At 30.7% G+C, this 22,421-nt stretch overlaps 3 protein-coding genes and 1 pseudogene across 7 annotated transcripts; 3 read left to right on the top strand and 1 right to left on the bottom strand.

The window, feature by feature from the left end:
* Position 1: 1 nt before the first annotated feature.
* Positions 2–2,207, top strand: LOC105667939 (uncharacterized; annotated as a pseudogene).
* A 12-nt stretch (positions 2,208–2,219) lies between these two features.
* Positions 2,220–5,449, bottom strand: LOC136997090 (uncharacterized). Of its 2 annotated transcripts, none has more exons than XM_067347339.1 (6): positions 5,218–5,449; positions 4,873–5,008; positions 4,370–4,558; positions 4,085–4,268; positions 3,446–3,651; positions 2,220–2,989 (listed from the first exon to the last, which is right to left on the bottom strand). In XM_067347339.1, exons 1-6 carry the CDS (start codon positions 5,245–5,247, stop codon positions 2,769–2,771), a joined length of 966 nt encoding a protein of 321 aa, XP_067203440.1. In that variant the 5' UTR covers positions 5,248–5,449; the 3' UTR covers positions 2,220–2,768. The 2 variants fall into 2 exon arrangements, with proteins under 2 accessions (XP_067203440.1, XP_067203441.1); XM_067347340.1 differs by having other exon boundaries at positions 2,220–2,887.
* Positions 5,450–7,020: 1,571 nt separating this feature from the next.
* Positions 7,021–8,304, top strand: LOC136997256 (uncharacterized). Its single transcript, XM_067347789.1, has 2 exons — positions 7,021–7,654; positions 7,758–8,304. The coding sequence occupies exons 1-2, from the start codon at positions 7,245–7,247 to the stop codon at positions 8,302–8,304; spliced, it is 957 nt and encodes a 318-aa protein (XP_067203890.1). The 5' UTR covers positions 7,021–7,244.
* Positions 8,305–10,031: 1,727 nt separating this feature from the next.
* On the top strand, positions 10,032–19,942 carry LOC136997254 (structural maintenance of chromosomes protein 2-like). 4 transcript variants are annotated; one of them, XM_067347783.1, is made up of 7 exons: positions 10,032–10,160; positions 10,247–10,395; positions 16,608–17,045; positions 17,752–17,898; positions 17,982–18,226; positions 19,064–19,223; positions 19,416–19,942. In XM_067347783.1, the coding sequence occupies exons 2-7, from the start codon at positions 10,368–10,370 to the stop codon at positions 19,526–19,528; spliced, it is 1,131 nt and encodes a 376-aa protein (XP_067203884.1). In that variant the 5' UTR covers positions 10,032–10,160; positions 10,247–10,367; the 3' UTR covers positions 19,529–19,942. The 4 variants fall into 4 exon arrangements, with proteins under 4 accessions (XP_067203884.1, XP_067203882.1, XP_067203883.1 ...); XM_067347781.1 differs by lacking the exon at positions 10,032–10,160 and adding an exon at positions 13,754–16,116 and having other exon boundaries at positions 10,249–10,395; XM_067347782.1 differs by lacking the exons at positions 10,032–10,160; positions 19,064–19,223 and adding an exon at positions 13,754–16,116 and having other exon boundaries at positions 10,249–10,395.
* The last annotated feature ends 2,479 nt before the right edge of the window (positions 19,943–22,421 follow it).

Genomic DNA, 22,421 nt, shown 5'->3' with positions numbered 1-22,421 from the left:
GTACCGGCGTACGGCGTAAAGGAACTAGGCCAATCACAGGCTTTACGCCCGTTGTCGGTATGGCAGCAAAAACATCGGCTGTCCCATGGAGCGTATTTACGCGGCGTAAAAATAAATAAACCAATCACAATAACTTTTTACAAAGCTTATTTTTAAAATGGATACTCAGGGGATCTTGTGATTGGCTTATTGATCATTACGCCGGCGTAAATACGCTCCATGGGACAGCCGATGAAATTTTCAGCGTGACGTTTTAATACATATACATTTTCATACATGAAATCAATCAAAACAAATGTGCGCAAAATCTTCTTGTTAAAATGTTGGACTCGGACTTTGCGTTAATAAATTTAATAAAGTATTTAAAAATATACAAATGCTCGGAAAATACATTATGCAAAGAAGCTGTTCAACGAAAATTAGTGAAAATTTATATAATATACAAATTAATGAGAATCGAAGAAAAAAAAAGAGATTCTAGAATTAAACGCAGAAGATTTTGAGTTAGACCAATTTTTAATATCGAAAGAAGATTTGCACAAGGGGCTAGCAACAATCTGGTGCAAGAAATGACTTTTGAAGATGTCGAAAAATTTTTTAATTATTTTCGTATGACACCAGAAACATTTGAAAAATTGTTGCATATTGTTTCACCGCATATACAGAAACAATTTGTTATTCGTGAGCCAATTTCTGCTCGCACTCGCCTTCAAATCTGCTTACGATATTTATCTTCAGGAGATAGCATAGTATCCATATCATATGCATTTCGTGTAGGACACAATACAGTGTCAAAGATTGTATCAGAGACATGCGATGTAATATGGGATACTTTAAAAGATATGGTATTCCTAAAAGCAACTGAAGATAACTGGCGAAGAATAGCCGATGAATTTGAAGAAAAGTGTAATTTTCCCAATTGCATTGGCGCAATTGATGGGAAACACATAATATTACAAGTAAATTTTTAATAGTTTGATAATTTTCTTCTGTGAGAAATTAGACGCGCGCGCGCGCGCGCGCGAAATTATAAGTACTATTATTAATTATATATAGAGTGTCCGGTAACTCAAAGACCAACGATCGTGAGAGGATAGAGCGCAATAAACTGAACAGAAAAGTTCTGTATTATTTTGCAATTTTCGTAATAATTATTTAAATATTAATTAAAAAAGATTGACGAATAAGTACGCGTTTCGCGCGATTAGACCGTAGCATGTAGCTAAATGTCGCACAACGAAAAGTTTGACCGCGCGACGAGAGACGCGGTTATGCGATGTAGCCGCGCGAACCGCGTACTTATTCGCTAATCTTTTTTAATTAATATTTAAATAATAATTATTGCGAGAATTATTGCAAAATGATAAAGAATTTTTCTGCTCAGTTGTACTCTATTTTCTCACGAGCGTTGGTCCGTGAGTTACCGGACTCCCTGTATATATTTAAGAATATTAAATTAATTTTCTCGACTTTTTCATGTTGCTATATATAAACATATATATATTTAGGCACCTCCGAATAGTGGTTCGATGTATTACAATTACAAAGGCACTCATAGCTTGGTGTTAATGGTTATTGCTGATGCTAATTATCGGATCTCATTACTAGACATTGGTGCGCCAGGAAGACGTAGCGATAGTAGAGTATTTTATGCTAGCGAGATTGGCAAACGATTACAAAACGGAACGCTGTCAATTCCTCTACCAAAACCTGTGGAACATGGTGGCCAGGCTTTACCATTTATTTTAGTCGGTGATGAAGCATTTCCGTTAACGCAGTACATGCTGAGGCCATATCCTAGAAGTGGTAGACTTAACAGACGCAAAAATGTATTTAACTATCGTTTAAGTCGAGCTCGCAGAATTGTGGAAAATGTTTTTGGGATACTCTCTGCAAGAATGCGAATATTTCGCAAACCGATAATTGCCAGCATACCTACTGCCACTAGAATAATCAAAGCGACTACGTGTTTACATAATTTCATAATATCACAAGAACTGAAGCAACCACATACGCAAAGAAGATATATGACATTAAATGCACATGAACGAGAATTGCGTGGCATAGGTATGGAAGATGTAGGAACGTTCGACAGAAGCATACCGACGAAAAATAGTGCTAAAATAAGAGATGATTTTGCAACATTTTTTGAAACTACTGGTGCGGTTTCATGGCAATGGGAAAAAGTTTTGCAGAATAATTTTTAAAAAACTAAGAAATATATAAAAAATGTTTTTTTTTATTCTTCGTTCCACATTAAAAAAAAGTATATGCTATATGTAGACTATACATTTCATGAAAAAATAAAATAAATATTTCAAATAGAATAATAACATTTATATTACTTATTAGAATTTATCAAGTATACTTTGATGTATTTGTCGACATTTTTTGTAATCGTAGTTTAAAATATGTAATTTTTATTAACATTTTGTATCTATCTCATTGTCAGTGTAAAAAAAAAGAATATATAAAGTATTAAAAGTTTTGATAAACTCAAAAAAAATTATTCAAATAACATTCAATATTTAATTTTTTATAAACTAAAATAAAAAATCATTCAAATAACATTCAATATTGAATTTTTATAAACTAAAATAAATAGAACATTCAAATAGGAAACATGTAATAATTAAAATTACTATTTTATATCCTTGTTTGTTTATTTAAATATTGAATTTATTGTACTTACAGTACTTCAATATTGAAGTAAACAAATTAGGATATAAAATAGTAATTTTAATTATTATATATCGTATAAAAATAAACTAAACATTATTTCTCTTGGCTTCCTCTTTCTCTGCCTCTGCAAGAAGTTGCAGAATTGCTATTTGTAGTTGACGACATTTTTTATCTGATAGCTTTCGCATCCCGTCTGACAAGCAAGCTACAAAATAATCAATGGCATCTTTTTGTGAAACTGGAGTATTCAAAACATTTTTAAGCTCGTCCCGTAGTTCCAACATAAAAGACTCACTACATGCATTCGCTGTAATAATACTTTATTAAATTAATAAAAAAAAAGCCTTTACAACACACAACATTATTTATAACTTTTTAATTGAAAAAAATTACTTTTATTTATTTTAATAGTGCAATGTTTTTTGAAAGTTTTAAAAAGATTGATTCAATATTTGTTTTTCAATAAATTCTCAAAAATTCAGTTGTGTGTTTTTCAACAGTTTATAGGCTCCTCTCTTAAAACATCACTTAATCTTAAAGATTTTAAAGATAAGAAGCGATTATGAATATCAATACTTTGTTACATTTCTTTAAGATCCGGTTGCACCAACGTCATTATGGCTATAAACGAGACTTAAATATGTCTATCTTTATTATTTAAAAAAAAGATGAGGATAGATACATATGTTAGTCTCGCTTAAATCCAAAATAATGTTGGTGCAATCTGGTCTAAAAAGACGTAATAAAGCTAAAATTATCTTACAAGTTGTATTAGGTGTTTGTGACGACCGTTGTGAAGCTCGTGACAATGGTCTACTTTCACATATGCTGTTTCCTATTGAACTGCATGTTGAAGTTGAAGGTAACGATCTACTTTTCAATGTACTGTTTGTTGTTGAAGTTGAAGATAAATCCTCTTCTTGTGCGCTTTCAGCAACTTGATCGCAATCGGATAAATTACAGACAGTTCTAAAAAAGTTATTACATATTGAATGTTATTATTACAGATATTTAGTTAGTATGGAAAAAAATATGAAAATGTAATAAGGAATGTATATAAGGAAATTAAGACTAATCATAATACAGATTTTCTTATATTTTCAGATCTTATTTATCTATTATCTAATAAAAAATTCTAAGAAACAAAATCTTAATGCTCAGATCACATTAAGCGCAAATTTTATTAATATATATATATATATACGTAGTGAATAATATTTGTAATAATTTTTGTTTGCTTTCACAATTTTTAACAGGGTTATACATTGTATAAATATTTTAAATATAATTATAGTGTATAAATGTATATTTCAAATGTTTTGTATAGGCTAAATTTTAGTTTTTTTTACAATTTATCACTTAATAATTTATTAAGAATAAAAATATTTATTAAAATATATACCGTGCACTTTCCAATGGATCATCGATAAACTGCATGGCTTCATAAAAGCGGAATACTTTTTGCTTTTTACTCGGTTGTGCAGCGGATCCACTTGGAACATACGTGTTTATTTGCCGTTTGTAACGCACGTAACAATCTCTTAGATACTTCCATCTTTTCATTGCATCATCCATAGTCATGAGCCCTATAATCATAAACAAAATTAATTTGTATTCTTAAAATAGATTGTAGCTTGCGCTTTGCTACTTTGTGTAATATCTCTCTTTTGTAAATATTTATACAAACCTCCTAACGCATTTTCAACTTCCTTCCACAGTGCTTTCTTTTTCGCTTTTGTCCGTTCGCTAAGTGGAATTTGGAAGTTCCATAGTGCTGGCTTTGTTTGTATTATATCAATTAGCATTTCATCGCGCTGATCTATCGAGTACTGATGTTCATTGATATCCTCCGGTACTATTTTATTGCTGTTCTCAACTTGTTAAAATATAATTAGTTGGTAGATTAAATTTAACATTTTAAATCTATGTATGTGATATTAAATATATATAATGAGTGCTTTCCAGCAAGATAACAGATAAACACAATAATGTAACGCCTTGATCAGGCACACAAATAGAACACAGATAATTAACTCTTGTTGCATGCTCTTTAGGCTCATACAACTAAATATGGCAAAACTCACTTTTCGAGCTGTGTTGGAATTATGAAGCATTGTTGAAAAATATATTACACAGTGCGAACTATGTGCATTGCTGGAAAGCTATAAGTATTATTACTATAACATTTACCAATAGTTGCAACAAAATTTTCATCAATGAATATAGCATGCATCTCTTCATTGTAATGTTGAAAACAATTGTGACGAAATATTTCTTCTTGTGTGTTGACAGCTAATACTTTGCCACAATAACCACATTTTATGTTCTGAAATAAACATTATTTTTTGTAAATTATTGCACTTCCCACAGTGTATTTATCATTTGAAGGGTGATAATATTAAACTTCAGAATAAAGACAAAGATATTATCCTAAGAAACAAAAAAGAATAGAATCTAATTGATAAGTATGCTTCTAATTAGTATTTATATTTCATGCTGCATGAAGAATTTATTATTATTATAACTGATACTTACTAAGATATTATCGGACTGGTTTTTATTCATTTTTGTTGAAATTTATGTTGAAATAAATTTTTTCACAATATTTTCTTATTAGGACTCAACTCTTCCTTCTCAACTGTTCTCAACTATTAGCGTTTTCGATTATACAGGATTTGAACGACCCAGGGTTGGTTAATGACGTCATTGCAACCTCTCCACCAATGAAAGACTTGCATTTATAGTAAAATAGTGATTGATCAACCCTGGGTCGTTCAAATCCTGTATAATCGAAAACGCTATATGTGTATGTGTAGCGTAAACGATAGAACGCCGAACGCCGTGTACAAACCAGCGTGATCCGTGCTGGCGTAACGAAAACGGGCGTAAAGCCTGTGATTGGCCTAGTTCCTTTACGCCGTACGCCGGTACGCCGTACGCTGGCTTCATGGGACTTCACCCTGAGGCCGGCGTCACATAGAACCCGTAATCCGTAATCCGCACCGAAAGTCCGCAAAAGTTACTAGGGATTGCGTCCGTAACGTTACGTGTGTTTTATCTCCTTGTGTCCCATGGAGCCGTAAGGCCGGCGTCACATAGAACCCGTAATCCGTAATCCGCACCGAAAGTCCGCAAAAGTTACTAGGGATTGCGTCCGTAACGTTACGTGTGTTTTTTCTCCTTGTGTCCCATGGAGCCGTAAATACACACGTAACGGTATTACTATTTTTTATTTAACAGATTATAATTGTTTATTTGTATTTTATTCATAAGAAAACTACAGAATATATTATAATTTTAACAAACATTTTAATTAAATCGTCAAATTTAGTTAAATAAATAAAATTAAAAAAAGCATTACTAGTAATAACTAGTAACTTTTAGTAACTTTTACGGAAATTTCATGGAATTACGGCTCCATGGGACACAAGGAGATAAAACACACGTAACGTTACGGACGCAATCCCTAGTAACTTTTGCGGACTTTCGGTGCGGATTACGGATTACGGGTTCTATGTGACGCCGGCCTAATAGCGTTTTCGATTATACAGGATTTGAACGACCCAAGATTGGTTAATGACGTCATTGCAACCTCTCCACCAATGAAAGACTTGCATTTATAGTAAAATAGTGATTGATCAACCCTAGATCGTTCAAACCCCGTTTATTCGAAAACGCTATAAAGGTTTGTTCTTTTTAACTGAACTAGTTGCACTAGTTCAGAAAGTGTATAGGTCTGTTCTTTATAGCTGAACTGGCTGTACTAGTTCAGAGTTTATCTTTTTCCCTCCACATTGGAAAGAGAAAGATAAACTCTGAACTAGTGCAACCAGTTCAGCTATAAAGAACAAACCTTATACTGAGGGTGCAGTCCCATTGAGCACGGATCGAAATAAAGCCTTGTGTCCACGATACTAGAGGTCTGTTTTTTATAGCTGAACTGGCTGCACTAGTTCAGCTATAAAGAACAGACCTTAGAACGCGGTCCGAGATCTCGGACTGAGGGAAAGTTACTAGAACTTGAATCATGTACACACTGATAGCGTTTTCGATTATACAGGATTTGAACGACCCAGGGTTGATCAATCACTATTTTACTATAAATGCAAGTCTTTCATTGGTGGAGAGGTTGCAATGACGTCATTAACCAACCCTGGGTCGTTCAAATCCTGTATAATCGAAAACGCTATGAATTTGGATGCAAAACTCGAATAAGAAGCTCAAACGAAAAAATGCGTTGCGTCCCATTTTTCGGTACGAGTTAGGCTGCGTTCCGAAATTCACTGCCAGTACTGAAAATCTACAAAATACGTGACGTAAACTATAGATTTTCAGTACTGGTAGTAAATTTCGGAACACAGCCTTAAGGTGCAATTTCACGTAGCGTCAAAAAGCTAGCGGCTACCCCCACTCTGTGATACATTTCCTCTCAATAGTAAGCTGCCGATAAAACGCCAGCCGCTAAACGCCCGCTACTTTTTCATGGAGCGACAAATCGCTAGTCGCTGTGGATTTATATTTTCTGTATTTTTTAAATTTTTTCTATAGATTTAAATTCGTGTATGAAACTGACAATTAGGATGCGTGTCAAAGTGCGTTTAAACTGTCCGAACAGTATTTTATCGACAACATTACAAAATACATTGCCATCAGTAATAGCTAAAGAGATTAAGAAACGACGAATACTGGTGTTGTGTGCAATTATGCGAAAATTGCAAAAAAATGAAAAGAGACCGTACAGGAAGAAGCAATACTGGGTAGCACCATATCTAAAGGATCGTCCAGAGCACAGTTTTTATTATGTGTCAATTCCTAAACTGACCATAGAGAATGGAGTACGATTCCACAATTATTTCCGAATGTCCGCAACACAATTTGAGGAATTGTTATCTATTGTTGGACCGCTATTGATAAAAGAAAATGTTATTCGAGAGCCCATACAACCGAAAGAACGTTTGATAATAACATTAAGGTTTGTAAATGTTAAAATTACTGCAAATTTTATACAAGAAACTTGTTCACTGCTTTGATATTGTTCAAATATTATATATCTTTGTATCTTTGCAATGTTCTAGGTATCTTGCTTCTGGCGATTCAATGACGTCAATGTCATACCAGTATCTAGTTGGGGTAACAACAGTTTGTAATATTATTCGAGAGACATGCGAAGCAATTTGGAGCAATTTGTGTCCTTTGGTTTTATCATCAGTATTGTCGGAAGGAGACTGGCTCGAAATTGCAAATGATTTTGAAGAATTGTCCAATTTCATTCACTGCATTGGTGCTATCGATGGAAAACATGTAACAATTCAAGTATGTGTTCTAATGTTTACTGTCGTTGTCGTTGAAACTCATTTTTTGTTGATACAACTGATACAACATTCAAACCAATTCAAACACGTCTATTTTTCGCTCGAGTTGGGCCTTTCCGAACTTCAAGCGGCAAAACGACGCATCGACCAAAACCCACACAACACATGGACGTCTTCGGGACGTACCACATATGTCCTCAGATGTCCATTTTATGACGTCAGTTTTTGGACGTCCAAAGGACGTCCAGAGAACGTTTTATGGACGTTCCAAAATATTGTCTACGTCTTTATGAGAGATAAGATGTTTTGAAGATGTCCTGAGAACATCCATAAAATGTCCCCAGGACGTTTGTGGTACGGCCCGAGGACATCTGTGGTATAACCCGAAGACGTTTTATGGACGTTCCACAATATCGTACACGACTTATTTATAAGAGATAAAGAATGTTTTGAAGATGTCCTGGGAACATCCATAAAATGTCCCCAGGACGTCTGTAATATGGCCCGAGGACATCTGTGGTATGACCCGAAGACGTCCATAATAATGTCTCAAAAGACATCCGTTCTCAGAGAATAATGTAATTCGTGCGAACTTACACATATTTATATTATATATACTATATTATATTATTAGTGTATTATACATATATATAATCATATATAATAAAAATATTTAATATATATATATACTTAATAAAAAGTTGAAAATAAATAATTTAATAATACAAAAAATTTTTAATATAATATTTTTAACATTTTAAAATAATCAATTAAAAATACAAAAATTGGATTGCTTAAAAATTGCAAATTTATTTTAATAAAAATTAAATACATAACAATAATAATCAATTATAAATGTCAATCAATTATAAATGTCAATCAATTATAATAATCAATCATAAATTTTATTTAAATAAATTGAAATTAATTATATAAAAATAAACTAAATTTAATTAATTATATAAGAACTTCTATTTATGTTTTATTGAGGTTTAAAAATCAGCTATTTAAATATTATATATTTTATTTAAAAAAATTGAAGAAATAGAAATTATTTTTATAAAAATTAAATCGATTTTTAATTGGATTTATTAAAAATATGTCAATAAAAAATAAATTGTACGTTTTAAATCATGTAATGAAAATATAATCTAATTTATTCAAATAAAAATTAAAGTTTTGTAAATAGTAAATAATTAAATAAATTAAAATAATAACAAATTACATTGATTACATTATATTTTAAAAATAAACTGTACATTTTTAATTAAGTAATAAATATATCATATATTTTATTTAAATACATGAAAATTTATTGTATAAAAACATTTTTAGTAATAATTTATTAATATTTTACAATACTTTACAATTCATTCCGTAAAAATTAAATGCATTATACAAAAATGTTGAATTTATTAACAATTTGTTTTTTTTTAAATAAACAATCAAAAATTAATACATTTTAACAAATAGATGTAAGTGAAATTTATAATAATTAAATTAAATAAAATAAATAAAAATTCAGTTTTTTCAAAATTTTTTATTTTTTATAATCAAAATTAATTTTTGACTAATCATAATTTAATTTACATGCAATTACAAAATATATGTATATATGATTATTAAATATATTCATAAAATGAAAAAATATATACATATATATATATAATATATAACGTGCAATATACATATTATTCAAAAGAATGTAAAATAAATGATAATTTTATCGGCAATTTTTATTTTAGCAAGTTAGTTTCTAATTATTTATTATTGAAAATTTATTAATTTTATTTTTTTTCTACTCTATTATTGTTGGAAATAGATTTTTATCGGACCTGCGATTGAACAAATAGTTCCAATTATGAGAAGAAAACCAATAGTTCCAATTATGAGAAGAAAACTGGGATATTTGCAATAATAATTTCACACAAGCAGATATACATACAAACTAATGTACTTTTGTCGTTATCTGAAAATTTGAATTCGTCATGGTCGCGCGGGTCGCGCGTAATATTCCGTCAGCCACTCACAACGAAGCGCTTGCTCGCCTTTCCCTCTCTGCATATACTGACTTGAGTGAAAATACCTTGTGTCGTGCAACGTGGTACAACGTGCAAGTGAGTTTTGAGATTACGAACGAAAACGTCAATTGCACGAGAACGAACAGTAAGTATTATGTGTACCTAGAGATAGGAGAGTGGAGAGAAAGCCAAGGTATACTGCGAAAAGAACTTATACTGACTATATTGCAGGACAATTGTCGCTGTCGATTTCTAACTCTAACCTAACCTCGAAGTCGCTGTTTTGGTGGATCGGCGCATCAATATACCGCAGGACGTTACCGCCGAAAGGCTAACTTCTTCGTGTCGGGATATGATATATTGTCGACTCAGAATTGGAGGTAAGTATATATTTAAATTAACTTTCATTATATGTTTTAATATTAGAGTTCATAGCAAAGAAATGGATCTGTGGTTTTAATTGTTTCGTGTCTTATTATGCATGCATTTTTATTTATTATCACATTAAAACAGTGGGCTTGTTCGTTTTAGCTGCACTGGGGCAGCTCTGGGTCTGCTCTAAACAAGATAATACAGGACAAACTATTTATCTGTCCTGTATTATCCTGTGTAGAGCAAACCCAGAGCAGCCCCAGTGTAGCTAAAACGAACAAGCCCAGTTTGCGATGGATCGGCTTATTTAATATTATGAATGCCATAATTTATAGTGTTGCCATTTTAATTCGTGTTTTCATTATTTTATATTGATATTCTTTGACTATATATATCGTTAGTTAATGTTGCAATGGTTTGCAGTGAATCAGATTAAATGCGAGTAATCGACAAAATGTAAGAATCATTTTAATGAAGAAGAAAGAAGAAAGATATCACTAATATAATATAAACGTGAATTGAAATTATAATTTATTCATATTACTCATGTTTAGTATCCGATCCACTTCAAGCCATTGCAACATTAACTAACAAGAAATAATAACTTTTAGAATTGTTAAAATGAGTTCTCGTATACTTTCGATATGTAAAATTGTGTATTTTTTTTAACCCTTAGTCCCGACTCATGGGTCGTTTTCGACTCAAGCGAAATTTTAAAGTGCTGTAGGTACCTCCATTTCTTAATAACAAACTATATAAAAAAATAATTTTTATCGAAATATTATGATTGGAACTTCAAATTAAAGGTTGAAAGAAGCTCCATGAATTTTTCCAGATTTTTTAAAGCGTTTTTACTGATCCAAATAACGCAAAGACGCAAACGACCCATGAGTCGGGATTAAAGGTGCCGAAAAGAACCGTCGGGACTAAAGGTTAAAATAATTATACATCGTATTATCGTATTCCCAAGTAATATACATATTCTCATAAGGTTTTTTTTTTTTTGCTTTTCCAATTTTGTATTATAAAGTATTCTGTTGATTATACGTTTCAGCAAAGAATGATGCTTTTCTTCGCTGAAAGAGAAATATCTGAATATTTTAACTCAATATGTAGTGTGCAATATTTAATTATTATTTTGATTGTTTCTCGAACTGATCATTTATTTTTTCATTTAAAAAACAAATTGATAGTACTAAATACTTGATAGTACTATATGAGATATTAGATTGAATTTTTTTCCAGATTTTTTTGAGTCATTTTTTTGGGTTCTAGAAATTTTATATAATTGAAATTAAAAAATTATTTACTTATACTTCCCATCCGTAATTGTTTATGCTGCAATCGAAAGAAGCAAACACCTAATAAAGTGTCTTTTCGTGTACTTTTTCGTGCGTAAACGTATAGTTTTTTACCATTTTGAGCAAAAAATGTTTTACCTAGTAATTATTTAAAAAATCAATTAATTTAATTTTTTTCACGTACTCAACATTAAATATAAATACAAAAGAGTTTACGATATTTTTTAACTTTTTTAAGATAACAACTCTATTGACTTATGTAATAATTCCTTTCTATAATTAAACCTTAGATTGGGTTATATTACCATTTTTTTAAATATACTTTGTAATAGAAAAAACCTCCAAAAAAAAAAATATTTTTTAAAAATAAAAATTCTCTAACTGCACTCACAAATTAATAAGGATTGAGTTTTCCTAAAACTGTTAATACGTTAACCCCTTCAACAATTCTTGAACAAAATTGACATCGATTCTCCTCTCTAATTATGCCTTAAATCATACACTCAAAAAAATATTTCGCTGATGTAGTTAGATTTCTAGATATCGCAACAAGAATGTATCGCTATTTTTCGTATCTGTGAAAACATTGTTTGTCACATATAGAATTTATAGCAGTAATGTTCTAGCAATAGCTTCTGAAAAATTTAGGTACCATTGCTAAATGTTATTCATTGCATGATCTAACACGTAATTGATCTTATATAGATAGGCGCTTTAGAGAAACTTTCTTTTTAAAGTTCACAAACAATACAGATATATATTCTGTTTCTGTCATCTAAACTGATTAAGTAATTACATATGCAATATCACAACAGTTGCTAATCATTTATCTGTTTTAGTTAATTTTTTACACCTAGAAAATTTTAGCTATTATTGCAAGATCATTTTTTTGAGTGTACCTGAAATTAAAATATCATTCCTGTTAATCAACGACTATCGTACATTTCTATTTCAACCACCAAAATTCAAATTTTCCTAACATGTACTCCTAAAACTAAGCTTTTCAAATTAATATAAATATTATTGGATCAATCGAAAAAAATGTCAGACTCGCTGTTAATATTTATGAAAGATCCTTTTATCGCTTATGCCTTATATCCTTGTAGTTTGACTCTACTTCTGGCACAAATTTGAAATGCGAGGACAATTATCACATTACATTGTTGTAGATATAGTAGTCAATAAGATACACTAATAATAAAAAAATAAGTGCATATTATTCATTCCATCCCAAGTTAATTTCACAACTATTCGCTTTTTTACTATCTGCAGGCGACATCTAGTAATAATTTTTGAATATTTATTAATAAATTTTGGTAATTGAATTTTTATGTCAATTTTTGAAATACGAAAGCCATAACAAAAAATTTTATTGTTTTCAGCTTTTGAAGTATTTTTTAGAATTTTGAAACATTTTTTTTTTTTTTAAGACATTTCTGATATTTTTATATTTCAAAATATTTTAATAAATTTTGAAATTTGAAAATATTTTGCAGATAATGTTAATCAAATTTGAATGTTTTTATTTGTTTTTTAAGTTTTTAAATTTTTTAATGTAATTGCAGTATGTTAAACAAAAATAAAGTTTTTTTAATGAATTTTTTAACTTTTGTAGCGCAAAATTCCGATTTTTTAAACTTTATACGTATATTAATATAAGATACATTTCAGAGAGAGATTTTTAAAACAAATTTCTGAGTATTGTATACATTTTCCCAATTTTAAAGGATATTCGAAATAACTAACTTTTATTGTCATTATAAATGCAATTATTAATTAAATTGGATTTAATTATTTTGTAAAAGTAAGTAATTCTTAAGTTTTATTTAATTACATATTAAAAAGGTAATTAAAAATTATAGAAATTTTATTTACTTTTACAAAAGTAATTAATAATTAATAAGTAGTTAAAAAATGGTTAAGTTTTGTGTGATTTTATATTAGGTCTGCAGCAAGCTTGCTTTTGTAAACCGCTTTCTATTGTCATATAAGCGAATGGCATGGGTGCATGCAATAATGACGTAACCAATATCGGTACATACCGACAATGGCATTTTCTTTGCAGCTTTCAAGACTACAAATCATGTTAAAGCAAAAACAAAAGCAGTACAGTCGGAAATATTGGCGAAGACTGGCACAAAGTGCCGTGCAGGATTCAGAAAATCATCTGCAGGCTCATGCAAACGACGAAATACCACTGCCAGATAATCGTGATAATTGCGATAGTTCTTTTTCTGAGGAAAACGATGAAAGAGCAGACTTTTTGCCAGAAAGTGCTCAAGAAGAAATTATCTACGAAGTCTTACAAAATGAGGAAGTCATCCCAGAAGCCTTGCAAGAAGAAATATGCAGAGAAGAATTTATATCATCTGATGAATACAACAGTGATCATTCATCAGAATCAGAAGATGAAAATACTGGTGTAAACATCAATCGATTACGACTAAATTTGGTGAAGTGGACCCATAATTATAATATATGTAGATCCGCAGTTACCGATCTATTGAAAAATGTATTAAAAGTAGAAGATGCCATGAAATTTCTTCCTGCGGATGCTTGAACCCTTTTAAAAACACCGAGAAAGGCAGACACCATTCCAATGGCACATGGACTATATGTTCATTTTGGTATTCAGGAAGGTTTAGATCACATTATTCAATCAAGCGGCACTGTTACGTGTATACCTCCAGAGATTCATTTATCTTTTAATATAGACGGTTTACCCCTTACAAAAAGTTCTAAAAGCCAATTATGGCCAATTCTGGGAAGTATTAGAAATTTTGAAAACAAATCGCCCTTCATTATTGGAGCTTTTTATGGACGTAATAAACCTCCAGATGCTGAGATTTTTTTGAAATACTTTATCGAAGAAGCTGAGAGCCTTAAAGAGACTGGTTATACCTGGAATGGCATTAACAGAAAATTTATTATTGACTGTTTTATCTGCGATGCTCCTGCAAGAGCATATATCTGCTGCATAAAATATCACGGAGGATACTATGCATGTGCTAAATGCGAAACTAAAGGAAAATACGTTGGAAAAGTAGTGTATCCAGAAAAAGATGCTCCCCTGCGAACGGCAGAATCATTTGCAACACAATCTCAACCAGGACATCATAATGGAATAAGCCCTTTGCTGAGACTCGAGATCGATATGGTGTCACAAGTACCATATGATTATATGCATTTAGTATTATTAGGTCATGTCAAAAAAGGACTGAAAATAATGACTGGAAAGTTGCATCCTATGAAATTGGGTGTACAACAGGTTTCCGATATTTCTCAACGACAGCTTAATCTACAACGATATATTCCACTTGAATTTGCCCGTAAACCACGAGCTTTAGACGAACTTGATCGGATGAAAGCAACGGAATTTAGGCAATATTTGTTTTATAGTGGACTTGTTGTGTTGCGCAAGATAGTAAGATCGAGTGTATATAATCATTTTATAAAACTTTCTGTGGCTATGCGCCTTCTTGCAACACCTGGTATTGATTTTGAGCAAAATAGATATGCGAAAAATTTACTAGAAGAATATTTCGTTGAATATCTTCAATTATATAGTGAAGAAAATGCAACGTATAACACACATGGAATGTTACATTTAGCAGACGATGCGTTACGATGGGGATCACTGGATGAATTTTCTGCGTTCACTTTCGAAAATTACTTACAATCTATAAAGAAATTGATCAAGGGTAACGATAAACCCCTTGAGCAACTGAGTAACCGGGTGTACGAAATGAGAAATAATTACTCTGTTAAACTTTTTAATGAAGCCATCAGCACATATAGACTGGGAAGAGAATGTTATAATGGAAATTTGATAAGCGGATGTACCTCTCCAATGTATAAAGATATACAATTCAATAATTTTAAAATCACAACGAAGAAACCAAACAATTACTGCATCATGTACGACGAATGTATTGTAATCGTAGAAAATATTTGTCATTATAATAATTCCGTGGCAATTATTGGTAGAGTGTTAAAGAACGGAAAACCGTTTTTTCATTCACCAGCACTGTCAACATGCTTTGGCATTGTTCAATTTTCCGAGGAATATGGCACCTTGCAAGCATTTCCAATTAATAACATTAAAAATAAAGCCGTCGTACTTCCGATTTTTGATACATTATTTAACGAATCTAACAACCACAAAAATGTTGTTTTGTTTCCACTCATTCATGGTAACTGTTAACTTTCGACATCTTAGCCTGTATGAATCCAGGATGTCTGCCAAATATTGCATCGTGGATTTTATTGAAGAAAATGCTGTGGAAGTCGTTCCTGAATTCTGGATTTGTGACGAATACTGTTCATGGCCGCCACGCGATACTATTTTTCCTACAAAATATGTAAAAAATAGGGCGGTGCCGAATGACAATTGGCCAACCTTCAAATGCAGGATCCTTAGTACTTTTGGTATGTAGTACTCGTGTATGCACACACACGATGCCCGCACGCACGTATACACCTGCGCGCATACAAGATAAGATGCGTCGAAAATATTAATTTTCAAAAATTTCTACTATTTTTTAATATTAAATTGATCATATTGTCAAGGTTGACGTATTTACCTCAAAAACTGTAATTTTTTAAGTTTTATACTTTGTATATTACAACGGGTTAAAATAGCGGATCATGATATATAAAATAAAATAAAATAAATTAAATAAGGGATTAAAATTCCAATTTTCGGTTGGTGTAAAGAAATTTGATAATTTTTTTTCATAACTTCCTTATTTTATATATGTAATATGTATATTTTTATTTTATGAAAAGACAGATCACAAGTTTTTAGTGGATTACTAATTCCGGGAGACGGTGTGTGTGTGTGTGTGTGTGTGAGCGCGCGCGCGCGCGCGCGTGCGTTTACACACACAATATATATAATACACTCTTGTTTTTTTCAGATGAATATAAAACAGCTCGTCGAAATTTAGGAAAAGCTGAAATAACTTCAGACTTTGCTAGTGAGGCAGAGGTTGTTAGTAAACGAATCCATAAACCTAATAAAAAATATACTAGCTCATCTGATTCAAGCGAAGACAACGATAGATTTAAAAAAAGCAGCGTTCGAATTTCAAAAAGTAACAAAAAACGAAGTAAAAAGGAGTGCATCTCGAAGTCTATTGAAGTTAGTTCAAATTCAACGGACAGCGAAGCAAATGAGACATCTCATTTAATGGCGAAAGATGTTGGCAGTTCCCAGTTGCAAGTGCCAAATAGTCTGCATCAAAAATCAAAGAAGATTTTACAAAAAGTTAGTCATTCATATTCAACAAAAAGTACCGCTGGACTTTCTCAGCGATCGCTGCATGACCATAGCGGTGATAATAAATCTACGAAAGGTAATCTTTTGTTATTATTTCGTATTGGTAGTTCGGTTACACATGAAGTCTTTAACCCTTAACTGCATATTCTTAAAAAATCAGCGTAATGTACATCTAAGGGTCTTTTGGATTCTAAACTTCTCTTCCCTTTATTTTCAACAAATCTTGATAGATTTTTACTTTTTTTCCATTTCAAACACCGAACTGTCTAGAATTAATATCCGTGCATGAAAAAAAATTTTCATAATATAAGGATCCAAACATGTTACAAATTTAGAAAAAACTTGCAAATTCAATTTTCGATAGGGTCTGTGGAATCTTTTAATGTAATTGAGCGTTAATAATTTCTGCAAAAATCGCAATTTTCGAATTTTAGGTAATTGCTTTCCTGCACAATCTGTAAATCGAAGTAGTTATTTTGTTATATTTTAAAAATATTAAAAATTTATACAATAAAAAGTGTAAATGTGTGTATTATATTTATTATTTAACATTATTTAAAATGTTAGTCAAACTAAATAAATATTATGTCAGATTAAAGTTCATTAGATAAAGAAGCAATTCATTAAAAGTCAGGAGATAAAATGAGACATAATTTCGCATTTCTTGTGTTTGAAATGTGAATATCCGAAATTTATCACTTGACCATTACTTGCGTCTCTTTTGATGCAGAATCAGCTATTAATATCATTAATATCATCAATATAATATTATAATTTTTTAGCTACTTCACGTGAAATTACATGTGGATCACAGCGCACTTCGAAAGATGCACCAGTAGGAGAAATTAAGAAATTGGCTGATGAGATTACTGAACGATTTCAACAAGTACAAAATTCCGAGAAAAAAAAACAATATATTGGAATATCAGGTATTATCTTATTGTCGCAACTAACAATTATAAATATTGTTGATAATTTCGGAAATTAATATAGTTTCAAATGTCTTGAACAGAATTCGAGAAACATGTAAGAGATTTAACAATGATAAAATTTGACTTGCGTACAATTGTGGATATGATCAGCCAATTAACCCAGAACTTATCTACTGATGCGCCTAAAGAAATCATTCATCCTATTAAAGAAAAGGACGAACAACCGGAGGATAATGTGTTACCAGCGTTTCCGTTGAAGAATTGGGAACAATTCTGCGAAATGGAAAATTTGCTTCACACAAATACCGTCGCTAGTAGACAACTTGTAAGTCTTCTATTAATATTAGTAAGTTTTATTATTGCAAAACATAACCCTGTATTCAAAAAGATTTTAAAAAATGATACGTTTCCGAAACAAATAAACAAAAAAATAATTACTTTTGCGGAATAATTAATTATGTTTTTTAATTCTGCGCAAAAATTGATTTGACTCTGCTAAAATTAAATGAATTATTATATTTATCAATAAATTAAAGTTTTAATTACATAAAAAATTAACTTTTATTATAAATTACACTAACAAGATTGTTAAATATAAAATTAAATTAATTATAATATTAATAAACTAATTTTTTACTTGGAGAAAAATTTAATTACAAAATTTTTTATATAAAATTATAAGAGAATGAATTATCTTTACATTTCTAAAATTATATTTATTGTAAAAAGTAATAAACAAAGGCCAGAATAGCCGTGGACTGAAACGTGTTTAATTAAGATTTTTTCTCGTGTAACAAATTGCTAAATATGTACATACATAAATTGCGAAATATAAATATAAATATTAATTACAAAATATAAATATAATATACATTCTTTGCAGCTTCTAGTGTACAATTATATTTTATTATTTAATTATAGGTAAAACTTGATTTGTTTAAAATTTGTTAAAAAAATAATTTGCATCTCTTTTGTAGAAAATTCCTCCATGTTTGGTAGAATTTTATATTTTATTTGCTCTCGTTATCTCATCTGGTCTATGTGAGGCAGGTTCAAGCAGAGACTATTAATATACCATAATTGATTTTTTTAAATTTATAATATATGTACGAAAGCGCTAAAAATCGATCTTTTACTTGATTTTTGTTTATTTTTATATAAGGAAAAAATGCTGCTTATGCGAGGTGGTAAAGATGCTGCTGATTGTACACGACGAATGCTTTTGCATGTATTTGCTCCCGAATTAGCAGTCAGAGTTTCATGGTTGGGGCGGAAAAATAACGAACGGCTAGAAGGAACGATTTTCGTTCGTGCATTATTTGGTAAATATCTTTATAGTTCCATTTACGTGCTACCGTCATGAAACTGGATTTATTATTTTTACATTAAAAAAGTCCTTCCAAAAAAAAGAGAACCTCTTATTTACGCATAAGAAATTATTTTAACGTGCAATATTATTATGCCCGGGTACATAATTGTACGTAATTGTAATATAGTCACTATTCCTTTTACAGAGGCTGTGAAACACCGATACAAAAAGATCGACGATCGGGCGATCGAAACAACAATAATTGATTGGTTCCGGCGAGCGACAGATCGCCTAAAAAAACAGGAGAAGAATGTGTAATGCGTTTCATAATAAAAAATTTAAATTCTATTTAAGTTCGCGGAGCGAAAATTATTGTTTGACTGAATCGTCTCTTCACGATTGTTTCAATCCATTGTGATTTGCGCTTGCTCCGTGAAGGGTTTAGCCGCTACCATCTGTGAGCACTTCTCTTTTTGATCAATAATCGATATCATTGCGACCACACACGTTTTACGTTGAAATGTATACGTAGTGAATACAACAGGTGCTTTATAAGTTTTACTTGCTTGAAGAGAATATTTGATTAGCAACCACTTAATTTCCTTATTATTGCAAAGAGTCTGCGAAGAGATGTTATTAAAACAAACCAAAATTTTGTTTAAAGTTTACAGGTGTGTTGTAAAAAATTTTATTGTGTTTCAATTAAAATAAAAAAAGTATTTTATAGTTTAATTGCATTGGTGTCCGTTATTTATACTTGTATGCATTTAAGTACAAGTATATACCCATACTTAAACAACATATTTTCGTAGTACGGCATTAGTGCATCGTTGCAACGTAACATAATGGATTTCTTACGGACGTTTTTTTTTGAAAAAGGATTTATGTCAGTAAAAATAGTATAAAATGTAAACAAATATGCGCGTTTTAATTTTGTTTTTGTCATTATTATAAAATATTTGTTTACTTTTAATTACACTATTTTTACTGACATGAAAATATATTTTACTAAATAAAATACAACAATAACGTACTAAGGACGTATAGAAGACGTAGTAATGTCACGATAATGACGTACTAACGACGTACCAACGACATACGACGGCGTCCTAAAGATGTACTAAGGACGTACAGAGGACGTCTAAGGGCGGTACATTGTACGTACAAATGACATCTACTGAACGTTCTCGGAACATGTCTGGAACGTCATCTGGACGTCCGTACATGTCGAGTGGGACGTCCTATAGACATCTATTGAACGTCGAATTGTTGTATAGGAAGCGCCAGAGTGGGGAGAGCCGCTAGCGTTTTGACGCTACGTGAAATTGCACCTTTATTGCAAGTTATTAGATTTTACTAGTTTCTTTTACTATCTGTCAAGACAAAATATAAGATACTTATAGTGATACGAGATACTGTGAACAATATAAATAATATTTTAGTAAGTAATTATAGAATTGAAAAAATAAGAGAAATATAATTCTTAAATAAAATAAGATTAATAAGATTAATAAGATTTACATAAGTAGTTATTATTAGTTTTAATGCAGATTAAATTAGACATTAAAAATATATTATAACCTATATATACATATTATTTTTCAAGAAAAATATAATAATATATAAAATTGATTTTCAGTCAAAACTTCTTTTATAATAAAAAATGGATAATAAGGAAAATGTTAAAATTTTATTAATGTTATATCAACAACATCTTTGTTTATATGTTACAAAAAGTGTTGATTATTATAATCGTATGAAACAAGATCAAGCTTTACAGATAATCTGTAATCAGTACAAAGAATTAACAGGACAACCACTAACAACTAAAATTGCAAAAAAAAAAATTAATAATTTAAGATCACAATATCTGGACCATCTAAATAAAATAAAACATTCGAAATCAAGCGGTGCATCACTTGATGATATCTATAAACCAACTTGGTGGTTGTTTGAAGATATGAGTTTTCTATAACATAGATCAGAAAATCATCGTAAAAAATCGTAACTCGATTACAACGCTAACTATATTCAGCCAAGTATAAATATTATTGTTCGAGGACTCGGACCGAGATCTCGGATTGAGTTCTAGCATCGTGGACACAAGGCTTTAAAATCATAATATATTCTGTAGTTTTCTTATGAATAAAATACAAATAAACAATTATAATCTGTTAAATAAAAAATAGTATTACCGTTACGTCTGTAGGTACGTTCCACTTGGCGATCGCAACGCTTGTGGAAACATTTTATCTTTGTTTTTCATCGAAAGATAGATAATGTTCGCGAGCGTTGCGATCACCAAGTGGAACTCAGCCTGTATTTACGGCTCCATGGGACACAAGGAGATAAAAACACACGTAACGTTACGGACGAAATACCTAGTAACTTTTGCGGACTTCCGGATTACGGATTGTATGTGACGGCATCCTTAAGCCTTGTGTCCACGATGCTAGAACTCAATCCGAGATCTCGGTCCGAGTCCTCGAACAATAATATTTATACTTGGCTGAATATAGTTAGCGTTGTAATCGAGTTACGATTCTTTACGATGATTTTCTGATCTATGTTATATTGCCAAGTTGGTTTATAAATATCATCAAGTGATGCACCGCTTGATTTCGAATGTTTTATTTTATTTAGATGGTCCAGATATTGTGATCTTAAATTATTAATTTTTTTTTTGCAATTTTAGTTGTTAGTGATTGTCCTGTTAATTCTTTGTACTGATTACAGATTATCTGTAAAGCGCCCAAGTAGAACAAAAAGTCATTTAAAAATCTAGATGACATCAAAAAGTAGTCAAAAAGTAATCATTTCTAGAAAGTCAAGATGATATCATTTAACATTTTTAATGAAACATAATTTGACTTTTTAATGACTGTATTTTGACTTTTTGTTGAGAAAATGCAAATCGTGTTTGTGAAAAATAATCAAAACTCACGGTATATTATTATATTTTACGAATTTGTGAAAATATTTGATTTTTGAAGCAATAATAAATCTTGACTTTTCATTCATACAAAATACAAAATATAAAATACAAAATATAAAAGCTCAAGAACACAAATCTCACAAAGTATTGTATATAATGTATATATAAAATTGTGAATAAAAAAGTCGAAATATATATGAATACTTCAAAATATTTTCACATATTCATAAAAAAATACCTGCGAAATATTGTAAACAATGGATTATATATATATAT

This window comes from Linepithema humile, chromosome 1 (assembly GCF_040581485.1).
Source record: "Linepithema humile isolate Giens D197 chromosome 1, Lhum_UNIL_v1.0, whole genome shotgun sequence".
NCBI classification, from domain to species: Eukaryota; Metazoa; Arthropoda; class Insecta; order Hymenoptera; family Formicidae; genus Linepithema; species Linepithema humile.
The sequence above is the reverse complement of the archived record's forward strand: the minus strand, read 5'-3'. Positions and strand labels throughout refer to the sequence as shown.